An 18,394-nucleotide genomic window follows, 5' to 3' on the forward strand; every position below is an offset into this window, starting at 1 on the left:
GGCCCTGCCAGAGCCCAGACCTAAATCCAATAGAAAATCTGTGAGTTGACCTGAAGAGGGCTGTGCACAAGAGATGCCCTTGCAATCTGACAGGTTTAGAGCACTTTTGCAAGGAAGAGTGGGCAAATATTGCCAAGTCAAGATGTGCTATGTTGATAGACTCCTACCCAAGAAGACTGAATGCTGTAATTAAATAAAAAGGTGCTTCAATAAAGTATTACTTTAAGGGTGTGCACACTTATGCAACCAGCTTATTGCACATTTTTTATTTTTTACCCTAACAGATTTGTTTTTCAATTGAATTGTACACGTTATAGGTCACATTAAAGGTGGGAAAAGTTTTGAAATAATTTATTGTGGTCTAATTTTTTATATCACAAATACCTGGCATTTTAACAGGGGTGTGTACACTTTTTATAACCACTGTACCTAATGAGTGAATGTAATAAAAAATGGCCACAGGAAATTATTCTAACTTGTTTTACACAAATGCATAGTAGTCCTGAAAAGCCAGAATAATTAATGTTTTAACCTGGCAGTGTGATCAGTCATTTTCATCAAAAGGCAGCACCTGTATGCAGCAATTATAGCCACATTGTCTTCTATGTGCATCTTCAATATCTGATTTTGCTAAAAGAAAATAATAATGAACACAGTAATATATTTCAAGCTAGTTTCACACAGTATAATATTCCAAATTACTTCACATAAGTTCAGACAAGTCCTGCAAAGGTAGATTGTAGACTGTTTATAATGAACAGATAACTTGCGGGCAAGTTCACCCACACACAGACCCTCCAACCACACCGACAGTGTTATAGCCACTCTGCGTATACAGTACACATCATATGACTGATTATGATAAAAATAATGTCCACAGTAATGTATTTCAGATTTGTTTACACAAACACAGTATAACTACAGAGTATGTATTCTGTCTTAACTTTGCAAGGCTAGCATGCACTTGTGTAAAGCTTGATTAAGGACTGTTTAACATGAGCAAATTACAAGAGCAAAAAGTACATTCATCCACAGACCGTCCCTTACTCAGCACCTTTGGCCCCTTGGTTGAGTGTGTACACCTCGTATGTCTGATGGTGATACAAATAATGACAATGGCAATGTTTTTCAGGTTTTAGACAATGGCCATAGTGAGATATTCAGCTTACTTGACAGAAATAAACACTAGTCCTGCAAAGGCAGATTAAAGACTGTTTTAAAATAAGCAAATGGCAACAGGGTAAGTTGCATTCATTCAATGATTGACACCCCCACCTCATTTTACCTTGCAGTTATAACCACCTTTTGAGTTTGTGTACCACAAATGTCTGATTATGGTAAACAATGGCAACAGTAATAGTATTTCAGCTTTGTTTTACACACACAGTAGCCACAATAAAAGTATTACCACTTGATTCACAAAAATGCCATTAGTCCTGCAAACTCAAAAGAATGGCCAAAAGGTAGAAGTCACTCATTTTCATCTGCCGATAGTCTCTGAACCCAGTAGTTATAGCTACTTTGTTGTCTGTGCACATCTCAGAAGTTTGAGTGTAATAAAATAAAATAATGACTGCGCAATGTATTTCATCTCTATTTTTCACGACCCCCTCAGAAAAGTACTGGCCTAGTAAAGCTGGCTATAGCCCATATCTCATTGCCTGCTGAAATACAAATGCCCTGTACTGTAGTCATTGCTGCCATTCCTGGACTTTCTGCTCCTTGCTGTCTCATGATTTGTGAGTTGGAAAATAGAAAGTTTATGAACTGATTAGCCAAATGCACCACATCCCCATAGGGAACCTTAGCTGAAACGTCTTTGATTAAGGGTGCTTCAGGCTGATTGTTTATTTTTAAAGTAAAGAACTGTGACATTTCTTTATTTAAAAAAATGAAATGGATAAATTGCTCATATTGTTCTTGTTCAAAGTAGCCTCATATGTGGATCCCTACTCCTGCTCTGGGCACTGTGTGATCACACAAATTGCCACTGTTATGATCTACCACTTATGGAGAAATACATTATAGACAAAATATAAAATGTAAAACACCAGTAGCAGATCATGGATGTGACACTGCACTCGCATGTGTGGTTGGGAATCCTTTTCCCACTTTCCAATGGATGTCTTCACACCCCTGATATTACCAGCAGGGCTTATGAAATGGCAACATCACTGGCATGTCCCCATATCTTCCTCCCAATAGAAGGCATGCAGGCAATTCTTCAGCATCCATATTCCTCCAAATCAGTTCCAGCAGGTGTCAGAGTCACTAATCAAACCTGGATCACATGGTTTATTGGGCTTTATCCCTCTACTCCAATTGAGCTGGCAAGTAAGCTCCCATTTAATGTTTGCCCCCCCCCTTTTGCGGTTGTATACCTGCTGCTAAGTGCATTCATAAAGAAGTGTTATATTTTTCCCCATCTTAATAATGTTTGGGCTTGCCAGATCCCTCTCCCCCTACTGTCTTACCTGTATTTACATTAGTACTTCTCTACAGAAGATGAGTCATAGCCTTTGGGTGGTGATGGTTGAAGGGATGTTAACCTTAAAGGTTTAGCAGTCTTGAGTGCTGTTTTTCAGTCTTGGATGAAGGAGGCATGCAGCAAGCCATCCGGCTTTGGGGTGTGATGTGTTTATACAGCATTATAGGCACATATGTGAATCCTCATCCCTACATGGTCCCACAGGTAAGATGACAAAGGAGGTGTTGCTTTTGGTGCACTGGACATGTCTTTGCTCACTGAGCCACTGATTTGGGCTTGGAAATAGATTTTGGTCATGGGGGGAGTAAGTGTTTCATGTTCCAGAAGACAGTACTTCACTGAGAGAGATGCAGGTCAATGAAGTTATTTATTTTACATTTGTTTACTAATTAGTACAGCCGAGGGGGTCTTATTTTAGGTGGAGTCAAAGGGAAAACTCTATCCAAATAATAATAAGTAATGTAATTGCAGTCAATAAAATGACAGACATTATGTATATCAGTATGTATTTTTCAACATACAAAACAGTAATAAGGAAGAATCAAGACAGAAAGTGCCATGAAAGTGACATTAACAATTAACAGTATGGCAGTTTGCTGCCTGTCCTAACTTGTAGATTCTCAGCTTAGATGAAAGTCTGAATAAAGCACCATTTTTGCACAGATTGTAGGGGTCTATGGAGTGTACTTGTAACTCATGTGGCAATGCATCATGCCTGGAGAAAACATCCTAATGATATGATTCAAACACAATGGGAAGGAAGGTGGGTTTACAGATTCCTATATCACTAGACCACAGTAAACAGAATTTCTGTCTGGATTGCCACATCTTGATATAATACCCCTAGTTAATTTAATTTGTGACCATTTCATTATGACTTTGTTGTAGCAGAGTATGATCAAATAATGGGGTAGGGTGGGCAGGGGTGATACTGAGTCCATAATGTTCCTTGGTGAAATCCTCCTGAGTGAAGCATATGATGATGGAACAGATGGAAGGGAAAAATCCTTGGTAGAAAAAAAATTAATGCAGTGGTTTCCAAAATGACTTTCTGGTCATTCTCTCACACCATATCAGGCTAACACTGCATGAATCTGTAGAACACTAACAGAAGTCTAGTTTCATTCAACTAATTTTAAGTTAAGTTAAACTCTGTGTTACGAACATTTCTTCACTTGGAAAAGTTTTTCTAAAAAAACAAGAAGCCTGTAAATCATTTTTTTGTCGAACCATTTTTAATTAACAGTGTGTGTTTTAGTGAACATTTAAAACATACAGTTAAAAGTAAAATACAAATATGTTTATTTACATAGCAGCATGCTGAACTTTCTTTATACAGAAAGAACAATTATTCTCTCCTGTCTGTGCTGGAACCCTGCTTAATTTATGTATACATTTATTTTTGTCTATGCAGACACTTTAAAACAGTGTTACATATTTCTGCAAAAGCAAGAAGTTGGTTAGATTCCACTTTTATGTGTTGCAACCTTTCACAAGTTCAGTTTTGTGCATTTAGACATTAGTCCACATTTCTGCTTTGTACAATTTGCATAAGATGCTTTAATTATTTCATGATGCAAGTCTTTGGAAGGATATAATTTCATTTTTTATGCAAAGACTGATGCTGTTATTCATATTTGTATGTACAGTTAATGATGTGTACATATAGCAGCGCTGTTCCATTTCTGTTGTGATGAAATAAAAATCACTTGACAGTGCAGATTGGTACTGTGGTCATTTTGCTATTTCAAGTCCTTCCAGAAAAGTCACTCATATATAGTACACCCAGATCAGAAATGGGCAACATGTAGCAGCACATTTTTTAAGCAATGCGCTCCTTTAACGCAGTTCAGTACTTAAACAGGCAGTCCCAAATCAGTGTGTGCAGTGCTTTTGGGGATGGGGGGGGGGGGGGTGTGACTGTGATTGGCAGTCTTATTGCTGTATTTGCCTGGAAATGGGGAACAACACACACATACTGATCAGAATGTATTTGTATCCATGGAACTGGATCTTTGCTGTCTTCCTCTGGGTTGTGATTGCCGCAACAAAAAGTTAAAACAGTTTACTTAGTGGGTGAAGTTCTTTTTAACTGGATAACCATTGGTTCCTACTTTTACTGACAATAGAAAGTGATGGCATTCTGTTGGTTTCCTCGAATGAGTAGCACAGGTGGATTTAAACCATGTGACAATGTCTCAAGCCAGGCCATGTAGAGGGTGCTTGGGCATGCATCTCTTCTTGCAACTGGTAAGCTCCTGCAAGGAGTGGAAAGAAAAAATGGAAACAAAGTTTATATATTTGTAAACAAGTAAATCAGCTTAGATACATTCATATTTCAGTCTTTGGAAAAGTTTCAGTTTTATGACACAGATTAGTAAAGCAGTGTATTTCAGCATCCGAATGCCATCAAGTAGCAGAACTTAGTCACTACTGGCCTTGACTCTCCAGTCAACAAGCTCTAGGGGTTGGAGGCATTTTATTACAGAAGGAAAATGTTTTTCATTGACTGTATTAAAACAAAAATGGGGAATGGTATCAAGGCAGTGGTTTAGTGCAGTTTTTCATCTTGCCAAATTATCCTGTTGTCTCTAGTAAATCAAAGGTATTAGAAGTTCTATGATGTCCAGTTTCATGTCCTGTCTCAGCACTGTATCTGCCTACAGTGGAAGTACGATACTGTACACTTAAAACATTTTTGTTAAAATCAAATGTTTTGACATTTCCCCAAAAGTATGCTTTATAACTTGCTTTGTTTCCCACCCCACAATCTGAAGGATACTCTGTATGGCCTTTGAGGGTGTCAGTTATACCTCTCTCTAAGTACTTTCTCTACTATGATAGTAATCGACCTTGAGTATTTCTTCATGTGCCTGTTGTTAGGACAGCACTGCTGTTTCCATCATGTGGTGCTCTGTTTCAGACCACATAATATGCTTTCACAATAGTGATCTTCAGAGCTGCATATCCTTTGCCTAGGCTTCAAATGAGAGCTGCCATTTATAGTTAATTTTACAAGTGTGAAACCTTTTGTAATGTCTTGAGTCATGAGTGTTACATTTAATAGTCATATATACTGCAAGCTTTGTTAAGAATTAAACAGGCAAATATTTTAGAAGTAACAAATATTTTAGTGTTCTATTTACAGGGCAGATGTTTGTCACATTTTAAGTGGTAGGCAGTCTTGATGTAATACAAAATATTTTATCACCATATAGGAGTCTGTAGGCAGTCCCTGAAGTTGTTTTCATCTTGTATCTCATTAATATGGGAGTGTTGGTTGTAGGCATTACTTCGGTGACTTCATAAACACCTTGGTAAGCCTTATGAATGCAGTACTTGCCTGCTATTCTGCAGTAGTAAGTCGGTCTTGTCAGTGTCAGAAAACAGACTTGTCTTCATTTTTCTGTAGTTGTGCATCAGTCTTCAATACCACCATATAAGCTAAGTTTTCTTAAAACAGTACCTGTACTGTGGAATATACTACAAAGTCTGACTTTCATATTTTATTTATATATAAAGGTTCATAGGTCGGTACTAGGCTATTGGCCTTAGGGCCTATATAGGCCTAGCCAAACGGTACCCTGGCTTTTGCCACCCAAGAAAATTATTTTCCTGTGCCCCTGTCAAGCAGAGCCACAGACGTGATCCCCGGGGTGAATTTCCTATTTCCCATTTAATCTTCAAGATTTTTCTTGAAGAGTGCTAATGAGGAGCTTTGTTTGATATAGATAGGTAGTTTGTTCCACAGTATGGGAAGTCTCTGGGACAGGAATCTATCCCTCCAGCATGTTCTCTTTATTGTAGTGACAAGGTTTAGGTCCCTAGAGCATGTAGCTCTGAGGGATTGGGATTTCTTTAAGTGGAGCATGTCTAACAGCTCTGGGTTTGACATAGCTTTGTATGTTAGGCAGAGATCACCTCTGAGTAGGTGATATGCAACAGAGTAAAGCTGGAGTTTTTTGAGATGATCTGAGTAGGGCATCTGTTTGAGGCCGGTACTTCTGTGGCCTTTCCAGTTGTAGATGCCTTGTGAGGTACATACCAGAAGGGGGCATTGTACTTTATAATGGATCTAATGAGTGATGAGTAGAGGGGAACAATGACCTCTTTTTCCTGAATGAGAAACCTTTTGTGATGAGCTGTGCCACGTAGAAGGATTTCCTGACTACTGTGGCAATGTGATTATCAAAGGAGAGACTACTGACCACCTGTGTCCCAAGGTCTCATCACACTTTCGGTGTTAAGTAGACTGCTGCCTATGTGGTAGTTCATGGGTACAGAGTTTTTTACCAAAGGGGATGACAATGCACTTTTATATATATATATATACATATATATATATATATATATATATACACACACACACAGTGGATATAAAAATTGTACACACCCCTGTTAAAATGCCAGTTTTTATATATAAAACAATGAGACCACAATAAATCATTTCAGATCTTTTCCCACCTTTAATGTGACCTATAACCTGTGCAATTCAATTAAAAACAAACAAATCTGTTAGGGGGAAAAATATAAAAAAATAAAAAAAACGTACAATAAGCTGGTTGCATAAGTGTGCACATCCTTAAACTAATACTTTGTTGAAGCACCTTTTGATCTAATTACAGCATTCAATCTTCTTGGATACACACCTGCCATCAATTAAAGAGACACTGATTAACCCCAAATAAAGTTCAGCTGTCCTGATAGAATTTTCCTGACATTTACTCAATTGCCCGTTACAGCAAAAGCCATGGTTCACTGAGAGCTTACAAAGCATCAAAGGGATCTCATTGTTGAAAGGTATCAGTCAGGAGAAGGGTACAAAAAAATTTCCACAGCATTGGATATACCATGGAACACAATGAAGACAATCATCAAAAAGTGGAGAAAATATAGGACAAGAGTGACTTTGCAAAGAACTGGACGTCCCTCCAAAATTGATGAAAAGGCAAGATGAAAACTGGTCAGGGAGGCTGCCAAGAGACCTACAGCAACACTGAAGGGGCTGTTAGAATTTCAGGCAAGTACTGGTTGTGTACTACATGTGACAACAATCTCCCGTATTCTCCATATGTCTGGGCTATGGGGTAGTGTTGCAAGACAGAAGCCTTTTCTTACACAGAAAAACATCCAGGCCCAACTAAAATTTGCAAAACAATACATAGTCTCCCAAAAGCATGTGGGAAAATGTGTTATGGTCTGATGAGACCAAGGTTGAACTTGTTGGCCACAATTCCAAAAGGTACGTTTGGCGCAAAAGCAACACTTTGAATCACCAAAAGAACACCATTGCCACAGTGAAGCATGGTGGTGACAGTATCCTGCTTTGGGGTTGCTTTTCTTCAACTGAAACTGTGGCTTTAGTCAAGGTGGAAGGAATTATGAACAGTTCCAAATACCAGCCACTTTTGACCCAAAACCTTTAGGCATTTGCTAGAAAGCTGAAGATGATGAGGAATTTCACCTTTCAACATGACAATGACCCCAAGCATACATCCAAATCAACAAAAGAATGACATCACCTGAAGAAAATTCAAGTATTGGAATGGCCCAGCCAGAGCCCAGATCTAAATCTAATAGAAAATCTGGCCAAGTCAAGATGTGCCATGCTGACAGACTCCTACCCAAGAAGACTGAATGCTGTAATTAAATCAAAAGGTGCTTCAACACAGTATTAGTTTAAGGGCGTGCACACTTATGCAACCAGCTTATTATACATATTTTATTTGTTATATTTTTCCCCTGACAGATTTGTTTGTTTTTCAATTGAATTGCACAGGTTATAGGTCACATTAAAGGTGGGAAAAGTTTTGAAATTATTCATTGTGGTCTCATTTTTATATCACAAAAAGCTGACATTTTAACAGGGGTGTGTAAACTTTTTATATCCACTGTGTATGTGTGTGTGTGTGTATATATATATATATATATATACACACACACACACACACACACACACAGTCTGGGGATTGGGCATACGTCCTCAGACCTTCCATTAAGCCTCAAATTCCATTTGATCACCCTTTGGAGAAACAAAATAAAGACTTTTTGAATAAGCAGTTAGCCTCAGAGGAATCCTTCAGCCAGCTGTACAGTTTGCAGTAGGTACATGAAGTTTTGATTTTAGGACAGTGTAAAACTGTAAACTTTCAAGAAAGTTTTGAAAATTATTTTCTGTCTTTCAGTCACATCTTGAAGATCTTATTTTGAGGATTACAATCACCACCCTCATTACTCTTCAGTCTCAGGTCTACTTGTAGTCTCATTGTTGCTAAATTTCCTGTCTTTAGCTTGCTTGATTCTTTCACAGGTTTCATTAACACCTTGATAATTCCTCACTTCTCTATCCAGGTTTCTGTAGGAAGTCTCATTTTAATAATAAAGGCATAACTCTCAAACTTTTAGCGAAGGAAATTTAGACGTAGGCTGAAATAATGGGCGGGGCGGGGCAAAGGCCTAAACATAGGGACAGATTTTAAATATTGCTCTTATAAGCTTAAAAAGTTGCTAGAATAGGATTTGTGTTGGCATGCATTTTCTAAAGCGTATGAAGTCTGAAACTCAAATGTATGTCATTATTTAGTGACTTCAATCCTCTGTGATTTGCCAGAAAACCACAAATTTTATGAAGAACAGATCAGAAATATGAGGCAAAAAATCTGGACAGTTGAGAGGTATGATTAAAAGCTGTATGAAGCACTGTCAAGAATAATGACTGACTTGTTAAGTGACACACTCAAGAGTCGCATCATAGGTAAAACCACTGAGGGAATTGAACCAAATACTACAGGAAGAAGCTCTTTAGCAGCTCACAACCTGACTTATCTGTGAAAAACTGGAAGATGTTATTTAATACTTCTTTAGTCACTGATCAACAAAACATTTGTTGTTAGAGTTCTCTATCCAGCATGTACTTTGAAAGCCTTCAGCAAGTGAAATTACAGTACAAGGATAAGAATTTCATACCTGTTAGCTTTGTTAATACGCACACCCCCTAAAAATAATACTGACTCCGGTGTCACCAAATCAAGACCGCAAATTCATATATAGTAGGTGAAAGTATCTGATCATACAAGAAGTGCCTAATATATATAGATATATATATAGTGCACATACATTATCAGATTAATTCTATCTCATGTTTTATGGAACGTTATGTGAAAAACAGAAATACTTACATTACAATGAGGGCAGCATCCTGGGAGTTCTCTTTCATAATCTCATTAAGTCTGGCCTGCTTTTCTGACTGTAAAGATAAAAACAATTGTTCATAGATAAAGAGGTACTGATTTTCAGCTGCTGAAAAGTAAATCTGGTTCGTATTACTAAAGGATATTATTATTTCAGGTCGTTTCTAACCTACAGCCTGTTCAGACATGTTTCAGTAAGAAATCATTTTGCACTTGCATACTCTGTTCCTTTTCTTGTATTAACCACCTAATTTTAACTCACTGTGCTCATGCTGGTGGACTTGCATTACATTTATCTTATTTTTTACAGATGGGTGCACCTTGGGGTTTGTTGTATTTAAGCTGAAGATAAGGGGAGGGGGTTCTGCCTGGCAGTTTGTGTGTTTGGGGGGTGATTTAACCTCCATAAATGAATCTTTTTAATTTATAGCTTTATTTTTTGGATAAATTATGTTGCTGTGCTTGTTACCTTCTCTGGACAATACCACATAGCTTTCATAGCTTGGCATTTATGAATCAACATCCAAGTCTTAGTCAGACTCATGTATTCTTGTAATATACTCCCATAATAACTTCTCATTAAATATATTTGCTGATATTACTTTCCTTCTTCTTAATGAACCTCACCTCAGATATGTGCGTCTCACTCAGTCACTCTCCCTCTGTCTATATATAAATGTATATATATATTTATTATTTATTTTACATTTGTTGACCGGGATAGTCCAACTGGATACATGTCCATTTTCAGCGAAGGCCCGGGGAGGAAAGCTTCAAGATAATAATACACATTGAGCATTTAGTAAATGCTAGTTTCAAGCAGATTACAATCATAAGCAATACCAGCATTTAGCAGATATAGTACTTACTTTACAAAACATAACATTGTTTTCAAAGTTAGACATACATAACATTACATTCAGGTTTAAGATGCACTGAGCAGCAGTTATACAATTGACCCTTCCTGAAATGGAGTGGTAGAAAAAAGTTAGAAGTAGTTGAAGGTAAGGCACCTAAGAAATAGAGAGGTCACTAGTTGGGGTTAGTGCAAGGACATAACCAATGAACAAAAATGGTACAATGTATGGTACAACATCAAAGTGGTGAATGTTATTTTATAATTTGTTCTGCTAGAAAATGGCACAGTGTAGGGCTTATGGACTGCCGTGATCTAGATTTCTAGCTGCGGGTTCATGTTCACAGAATGGACATCATGTCTCCACAATATTGTACCATTTTTGTTTTCTTTCTCCAGCATTTTCTTGTTCCATTATCTTAGGTCAAGATTCATGAAATGTTGAGGTCGGCTCCTCCATAATAGTGTTGGCCTAATGGGCAGTGAGGGAGGAGTCTGGACAGGGACTGCATTATGGTAGGCAGCTTGAACCTTGCTAAGCAGCCAGAACAATGTTTTGAATGTGCAGTTCCTGAACAGAACCATTAATCACCTCATTAACATAGGGACAACAGATCACTGTTGGATGTCCAGCATGGTTGTCCTGCATTTAGGAGATGACTGACTCTATGGGACCAGTTACAGTAGGGTCTGAACTTCTTGCCGACATCTGGAGTAGCCTGTGTTGAAGGTAGTTGCAAACTGTCAGTGACTTGCCATTTGTGGATGGAGAGAAGGAAATCACTGTCCCTTCACAGGACAGTACTTGCAGGACTACATTTTGAATATAGCATTTGGGATACTAACAGGGCAGCTAGTCTGAGAGAAAGGCAGTGTCTGTTGTGAGAGGAGAGTGGCAGGCATGGCGGGATCTCTGTTTGCAGTTAAGAGTTATAAGGTGGTGGATGCTGTGGTGCAGAAGGGAGCAGCCACTGATTACTGACATGCAGGTGGAGGGAAGGCAGAATGCTTAGATTATTACTTGGGAGTTAACAAAGTTAATGACTGCCTCTAAGCACCACCTGGATGTATGGAAGTAGGGGATCTGACCTCTTTCAGGTGAGGGACAGCACATCAATCAATGCTGAGTTGATTGGGGTACTAGGTGTAGTGATTATTTTAGTGTATGTCCTTGAGGATCATCCAGCACATGCTGTCACTGTGAAAAGGAATGGTTTGCACTGGATGCAACTGATTACCAGGATGTGTGTGTGTGGGGGGATGGAGTAGAGTTAATCTAAGTAAGTTCTACCATTTTTCTCCATAAACAAGACCTAACCAGAGAATAAGGGCTAGCATGGTTTTCCAGGGTGGTCATGATATAAGCCTTACCCCAAAAATAAGCCCCAGTTAAGATCGTCAACATCACATGATGGACGTATTGAATTATAAAATAATAATATTATTGACACCTGTTGACTGAGGTTATCGTACTCTGCTCGCCATTTTCAGACCATTCGAACACCCAACTTCTTCTCTTTGCAGACAGTCGTAAGATTCTTTCCCCGGGAGTCCTCCATGATTCTTACTGTAACCCTAATCCTCACTCACACTTGATGGTTGAGATCCTTGGCCCATAAACATTGGAAAGTGTACTTTGATTGGTCAAAGTACAGACAACGCACGTAAAACATGCGCACTTGCTAAAACGAACGGGTGTGGTTGTGTCTTAACTGTCGCCATTTTGTGTTGCCACTCCTGTCTCGTAAGTCTTCAATTAACCCCCCCCCCCCAAGACAAGATGAGTGCTAAAAGAAAGAGCTATTCCATCAAGTACAAGAAAGGAATCATGGAGGACTCCCGTGGAAAGAATCTGATGCCTTTGTGAAAAGAGAAGAAGTTGGATCTCTGAGTGGTCCGATAATGGTGAGCAGCGTACAATAACCTCAGTCAACAGGCAGATGAGGGAAATGCTAAAAAGTGCAAGTGTGGATCAGGTCAACAACCATTATTTCCTGAGCTGGAAGACATCTGTGAATGGATTGCTAACAGGAGAGCAAAGGCTGTGGTTGTGTGATCTAGATGATACACTTTTTGGCATTTAGCTTGAGGCCATGGCTCTGGCACCAGTTGTCTGTTTCTATGAGGCCCTTTTGGAGGATGCTTGTTTTGGCTGGAGAGTCTATTATAGTGCCCAGTTTGCAGTCATCTGCAAACTTGGTCAGCCACAGTCCTTCTGTGTTGGCCTGTACCTCCAAGAAATATATACTGAACAAGAGAGGTCCCAGGACTGAGCCTTGTGGGATGCCACTTGTAACTGGTTTGGAGTCTGATATGGCTCCAGCAATTCTAACCATGTGGGTTCTGTTCTTGAGCCAGTTTGCAACCCATCTAGTGACATAGGTGTTTATATTTAAGCTGGTGAGCTTATCTATAATGCCCGAGTGGGGTATTGTATCGAAGGCTTTTGCGAGGTCCAGGTAGGCTGTGTGGACCACCTTCTCCTCGTCAATGGCCATGGTGACTGTTTCAAAGAAATTGACCAGGTTTAAGAGGCAGGATCTGCCCTTAACAAAGCCAAACTGGGTAGGATCCAGTGTCTGTAGGTCCCCAATATCTTTATTTATGAGGGCCATGATGATCCTTTCCATAGCTTTGCAGACCAAGCTAGTCAGGCTTATGGGGCGATAGTTTCCAGGATCCGTTGAGGCACCACCTTTGTGGAGAGGGACCACTGTTGCTGTACGCCACTCTTTGGGTACATATCCTGTAGTAAGGCTGAGACTGAACAGTAGTTTTATGTTTGGGTTTAGCTCTTCTTGGAGTTCATGTAGGATGCAGCCGGGACACTGTCTGGTCCCATTGATGCTGTGTTTTTTTTGCTTTGGAGAGGGCGTCTCTTACCTGAGCATCTGAGATGTCAGGGGGCAGCACTCTGCTGGGATAGATATTTGCCCTTTTGGTGGGGGGGGGGGAGTTTGCGCTGAACCCGTCAGCTAGGATTTTGGCAATGTCTGTGGGTTCAGAGTATTTTTTGTCATTTTGGAATAATTCTGAGAATATCTGGGAATTCCCACCCAGGTTCCTAACATAACTAAAGAAAGCCTTGTGATTATCCTTAGTGTCCTGTGCAATTTTCTCTCGAAGCTGGCCTTAGACGATTTTATGAGTGCCCGTAGTTTTTGCTAATACTGATCAGAGATGCCTTCCCTTTTTGGGATTTTGCTCTATCATGTAGTAGCTTCCTCCTTCTATTGTATAGTTTGTTTATGGCTGGGGTCCACCAGACAGGACGTCTGCCTTTGGAGGATTGGGTCTTGGTTTTATTTGGGATTGCATGATCCATGCATTCCTGAAGGTGTTCATAGAATGCATTTATAAAGGATTCTGCAGTCTGAGCCGTATTTTCCACAGGCCCAGGGGCTTTGAAGGATTCCACCTTGGTTTTGAGGAGTGTGAAATTTTCTTTAGAGAAGTTTTTCACTGTGGTTTTCTGGGCAGGGGTGGGGTCGGGATGTGAATATCCAGTGAGATTAGTTTATGGTCTGATCTTACCAGTGAGGGATACACTTCTGGTCTGGAGCATAGAGTCCCCATGTTGGTGATGATCAGGTCCAGTATGTTTTCCCCTCTTGTGGGAGTGGTAACAAGTTGTTCCATAGCATTTGAGTTTATAAATTCTAGGAACCTTTGGGCTAGGGTGTTGGAGTTAGAGTAATGCTCCCAGTCTATGTTTGGGTAGTTGAAGTCGCCCAATATAATGGTGTTTGGAGAGACCTTCATATTTTTCAGTGTTCTCAGGAAGGCTGAGTGGGGTTCCTGGGTTTGGGAGGGTGGTCTGTAGCAGGCTATAAACTGGAAGGCAGTTTTACCCACTGTTAGTTGCACATGGATAGTCTCTGATGCTTCGTGCTGTGCCACCAACCTGGAGGTGTGGGTATCTTTGACGAATATTGATACTCCCCCCTCCTTTTGTGGTTCGGTCCAAGTTATGGGGCCGAAAAGCATGGTATGAGGTATAACCTGGTAGTGCTGGGGTGCTCTCGGGAGCCTTGAACCAGGTTTCTGTTACTGCACAGATATCGATGTTCTCCATGCTAAGGAGAGTTTCGAGTGTGTGCATCTTGAGGTTTAGACTTCTGGCATTGAGTAGCATTACTCTTAGTTTCTTATCCCTTGTGATACCTATGGAGGTGGGTTTGTCTTTTGAGCCTTGCCTAAAAAAGGCACTATGGGGGTAGCAAGAGCCTTTGCCAATATCCGAAAGCCCAGGGGTGACAGGTGCAAGCCGTCCGTAACGAAGCATCGTGGCTTGTCGAGCATGTCATCCCAGGCTGACAGGCATTGGATCCCCTTTGAATGACACCAATATTTAAGCCAATTGTTGAAATTGATCATCTTGTCTTCATATTGTGGTATCAGTCTTGGTGAGGGTAAGATGCTACTCAAGGTCAGGGTCATACCGGCCTGGGCTACATGCTCAGAGAGCTCCTCTATGTCTCTTTTCATGTAGTTCAGGCAGGTACGTCTCAGGTCATTCACACCAGCATGGACAATGACTGAGTCATATTTGTACTTGCCTTGGAGTGACCTGAGTGCTTGTGTTATGTGGCAGATCCTAGCGCCCGACAGGCAGCTCACCGTGACCTTCTCCTTGTTCAGCCTGGTGAGCGGGATGTCAGTGTGCCTGACGATAGAGTCACCTATTACAAGTGTATCAGGTGTGTTGTTTAGCCTTAAGGGCTGTGACTGTTCAGCACACTGGCTTTGTGAGCTATGTGTTGCACGTGTTTTGTTTTGGGGTAGCGGTTGCTTGGGTGTCTGCTTTGGAGGTCTCTGCTGCTTAGGCAGATTTTTATTTAGAGCCTCCGAGTATGTTTTTGTGTGTTTATGTGTTTGGTTTGCTGTCGTGGTAGGTCTATGTGAGACTGGAATTGTAGTGAGTGTGGTTTCCTTCTCCTCTTGAGTGGTTACACCAGTACTGAGTTGAGAGAGCTTAGCCTCCAGTTTGGCTATATGGTTGCATCTCTCACATATGTTGGAATTTGTTGGGAGGAGGAGAGGGTTGTCTGTGTACATGAGGCAGTTGTAACATTGCCTCAAGATTCCCAGATTCACAAGCTGGACTGGAGAGGAGATTGACAACTGACCTTTGGACATGCTAGAATAGTATTGGGAATTCCTTTATAATTGAAAAAATGGCCAATGGGGAACAAGGTACTCAAGGGGAGTTTATGAGGGTGTAGTGCTTTTAATTTTTTAGTGCTGACTTAGTGAGCAAGTGCCAGGTAACTTAAATGCAATGTGTTACAGGTAACTTAAATGCAAAAATGACAAACAGTAACTTTCTTTCAAGTGAAACAAAGAAATAAGTACAGTAAGCAATTTAGATATCACTAGGGATCCACAGAAGCGCTGAAAAGCCGTGTTTTAGGTGGAATTAGCATTTCAGGGAAATAACAAGCAAACAAACAACAAGCATACAAACAAAGCTAGATTCAGCTGGCCTGGATCTAGTCTATGCTACAGCAGACAAGGTGTACCAATTTCAGTAAGAAACAGTTCAAATATGCAGGCACTATAAGCCTATAACCAGAAATTCCCAGCTCAGAAGGGCAGAGTCCAGCCTCTCCTCCCACAAGAGTGCAGACCACGAACCTTCTTAATGTAAAATAACTGGCCTGAAGCCCAAATGCTTAAACTAGAACTAATACACTTTTAGAATAACAGACACTGAGCCCTCAATCAGCAGTTCCCAACTTAGAAGGATGTAAGCTACCTGTCCTGCCACCACAGTGCAGGCCACAAACCTTCATAATGTAAAACAACTGGTCTGAAGCCCAAGTGCTTAATCCAAAAGACTTAGAATGTTAGCTACACTTTAATCAAGTTACTACCCAGCAGTAATAAATACAGTTGAATACTTTAAAGAATGCCTGGATTAGTGCTCAAGTTATACAAACAAAGCTAGATTCAGCAGGCCTGGATCTAGTCTATGCTACAGCAAACAAGATGTACCAATTTCAGTAAGAAGCAGTTCAGATATGCAGGCACTATAAGCCTTTAACCAGAAATTCCCAGCTCAGAAGGGCAGTGTCCAGCCTGTCCTCCCACAAGAGTGCAGACCACGAACCCTCTTAATGCAAAATAACTGGCCTGAAGTCCAAGTGCTTAAACCAGAATTAATACACTTTTAGATTAACAGACACTGAGCCCTCAATCAGCAGTTCCCAACTTAGAAGGATGTAAGCTATCTGTTCTGCCACTACAGTGCAGACCACAAACCTTCTTAATGTAAAACAACTGGTCTGAAGCCCAAGTGCTTAAACTAAAAGGCTTAGAATGAGTTACACCAAGCAGTAATACTCAGAAAGAAATACCTAGTGTATTTTCTTCCTTTTTTTTAATACTCAGGGAAGCTATGAAGCTCCTGGCTATTTTAATTGTAAATCTTCAGGAATAATTTATGCGGCATCATGTTTATCTTATGATGCATTCTGTACAGGGCATATTCAGTGAAGTCTATTTAAATGTGTTTATGAAGAAAATTATGCCATAAACCCGGATAATGAGAAGAGCACATTATTCAAACATTCTGTTAAGTGTCAGGAATTTAAGAAATTTATTTTTTATGTTTTAGATTCTGTGGAACTAAATCCAAAGATGCAAAAGATTAAATTCTAAGGAATATTATTGGCAGGTTCTTCTGAATGCAAAATTATGCCATGTAATAAATAATCACATTAATTTTAAAGTAGTTTTAAAAAATGAGGAAGATTCTTTATTAAAATTTAGTCATGATATAATGAAACTATTTAAATTGTTTGTTATGCCAGTCTGATAAAGTCACAGTTGTGGAGACAAAAGCACTATCTGGTCATTGTAATATAGAAATATTTTACCAGGTAACCACTTAAAAGGTCAGGACCCACTATAGTGAATCCCAAAACATGGAGACTGAATGACTAAAAGAACAGACTTGCATATACTAAGTCCGAGATGGCCATTTCTCAGAGTATTCCCCTTTTCTCTGAGGTGTGGTAATCTCGGAGTTGGTATGTATACATTTTGGGGGTGGTGCTTTTCCCCCACATTGGACCTGCAAAAAAGAAGTTTGAAGGAGAAGAGCAAGCTTTAAGATTCGATCTTCTCTTGAGTTTGCAATCCTTTTTTTTTTGTCTGTTGGCACTTGGCGTTTCAAGTGCAGACATTTCAGTTGGGAGCCATTTCAGCACTAGCTTCCATTTATATCATTCAGTTTTTTCATGAGTGCGGTAACTGTTATTGAAAATGTTGGTAGGTGTAAGCAGCAAGTTTTGTGATAATTACCTTCTTAACAAATGGGCGCCGGGCTGGCAACTCGACACCGTAAAACTCCGGGAAAAGCCGAAAGAAGAAGAAGAAGAACAAACGGTGGTGGTTACCTTTTTTATATTTATAAGAATGTGTGTACCTGTGACTGAGAGCTTGAAACTCTGGTGGAGAGAATAGTATTTGCACAATCCTGACTTCTCTTACTCTGTGTTTAGCACTATGTCTGACCTAAACCTTTAATAATAATCACTTCTAAATGCAATAATTCATAAATAATTCACAGATACCTTTTTAATGTGCCATAGCAACTCCTGATCAGAAATCTTCCAGGGGTTCTCACTCTTCAGCTCTTGCACTGTGCTATCTGCTTTCATCCCATCATTCAGTCTGTAAGGGGCTACTAGGTCTTCAAATACCTTCATGCTGTAGGAAGATGGGAGGGGAAAAATAGAAAGTTAGCAATCCAGATGAGAACAGCAGACAGTCATTTTATCTGTATAATGCAGAAGAAAGAAAGATGGGGTGAGTGCATCTTAAATTTGATATGTATGTTTGTGTAATAAATTG

At 39.9% G+C, this 18,394-nt stretch overlaps 1 protein-coding gene across 1 annotated transcript in view; it reads right to left on the reverse strand.

Moving 5' to 3' along the window:
- Nucleotides 1-4,403: 4,403 nt before the first annotated feature.
- The window catches only part of LOC122790342 (solute carrier family 12 member 3-like), a 71,726-nt gene continuing 57,735 nt past the window's right edge, over nucleotides 4,404-18,394 (reverse strand). The window contains exons 23-25 of the mRNA XM_044057859.1: nucleotides 18,115-18,250; nucleotides 9,667-9,734; nucleotides 4,404-4,746 (exon numbers count right to left, since the gene is read on the reverse strand). Coding sequence (XP_043913794.1) covers nucleotides 4,605-4,746; nucleotides 9,667-9,734; nucleotides 18,115-18,250 — 346 coding nt within the window. The 3' untranslated portion in view covers nucleotides 4,404-4,604. The remainder of the gene's footprint in view (nucleotides 4,747-9,666; nucleotides 9,735-18,114; nucleotides 18,251-18,394) is intronic.

This window comes from Protopterus annectens, chromosome 16.part0 (assembly GCF_019279795.1).
Source record: "Protopterus annectens isolate FY-2018-M chromosome 16.part0, PAN1.0, whole genome shotgun sequence".
Classification (NCBI taxonomy): Eukaryota; Metazoa; Chordata; order Ceratodontiformes; family Protopteridae; genus Protopterus; species Protopterus annectens.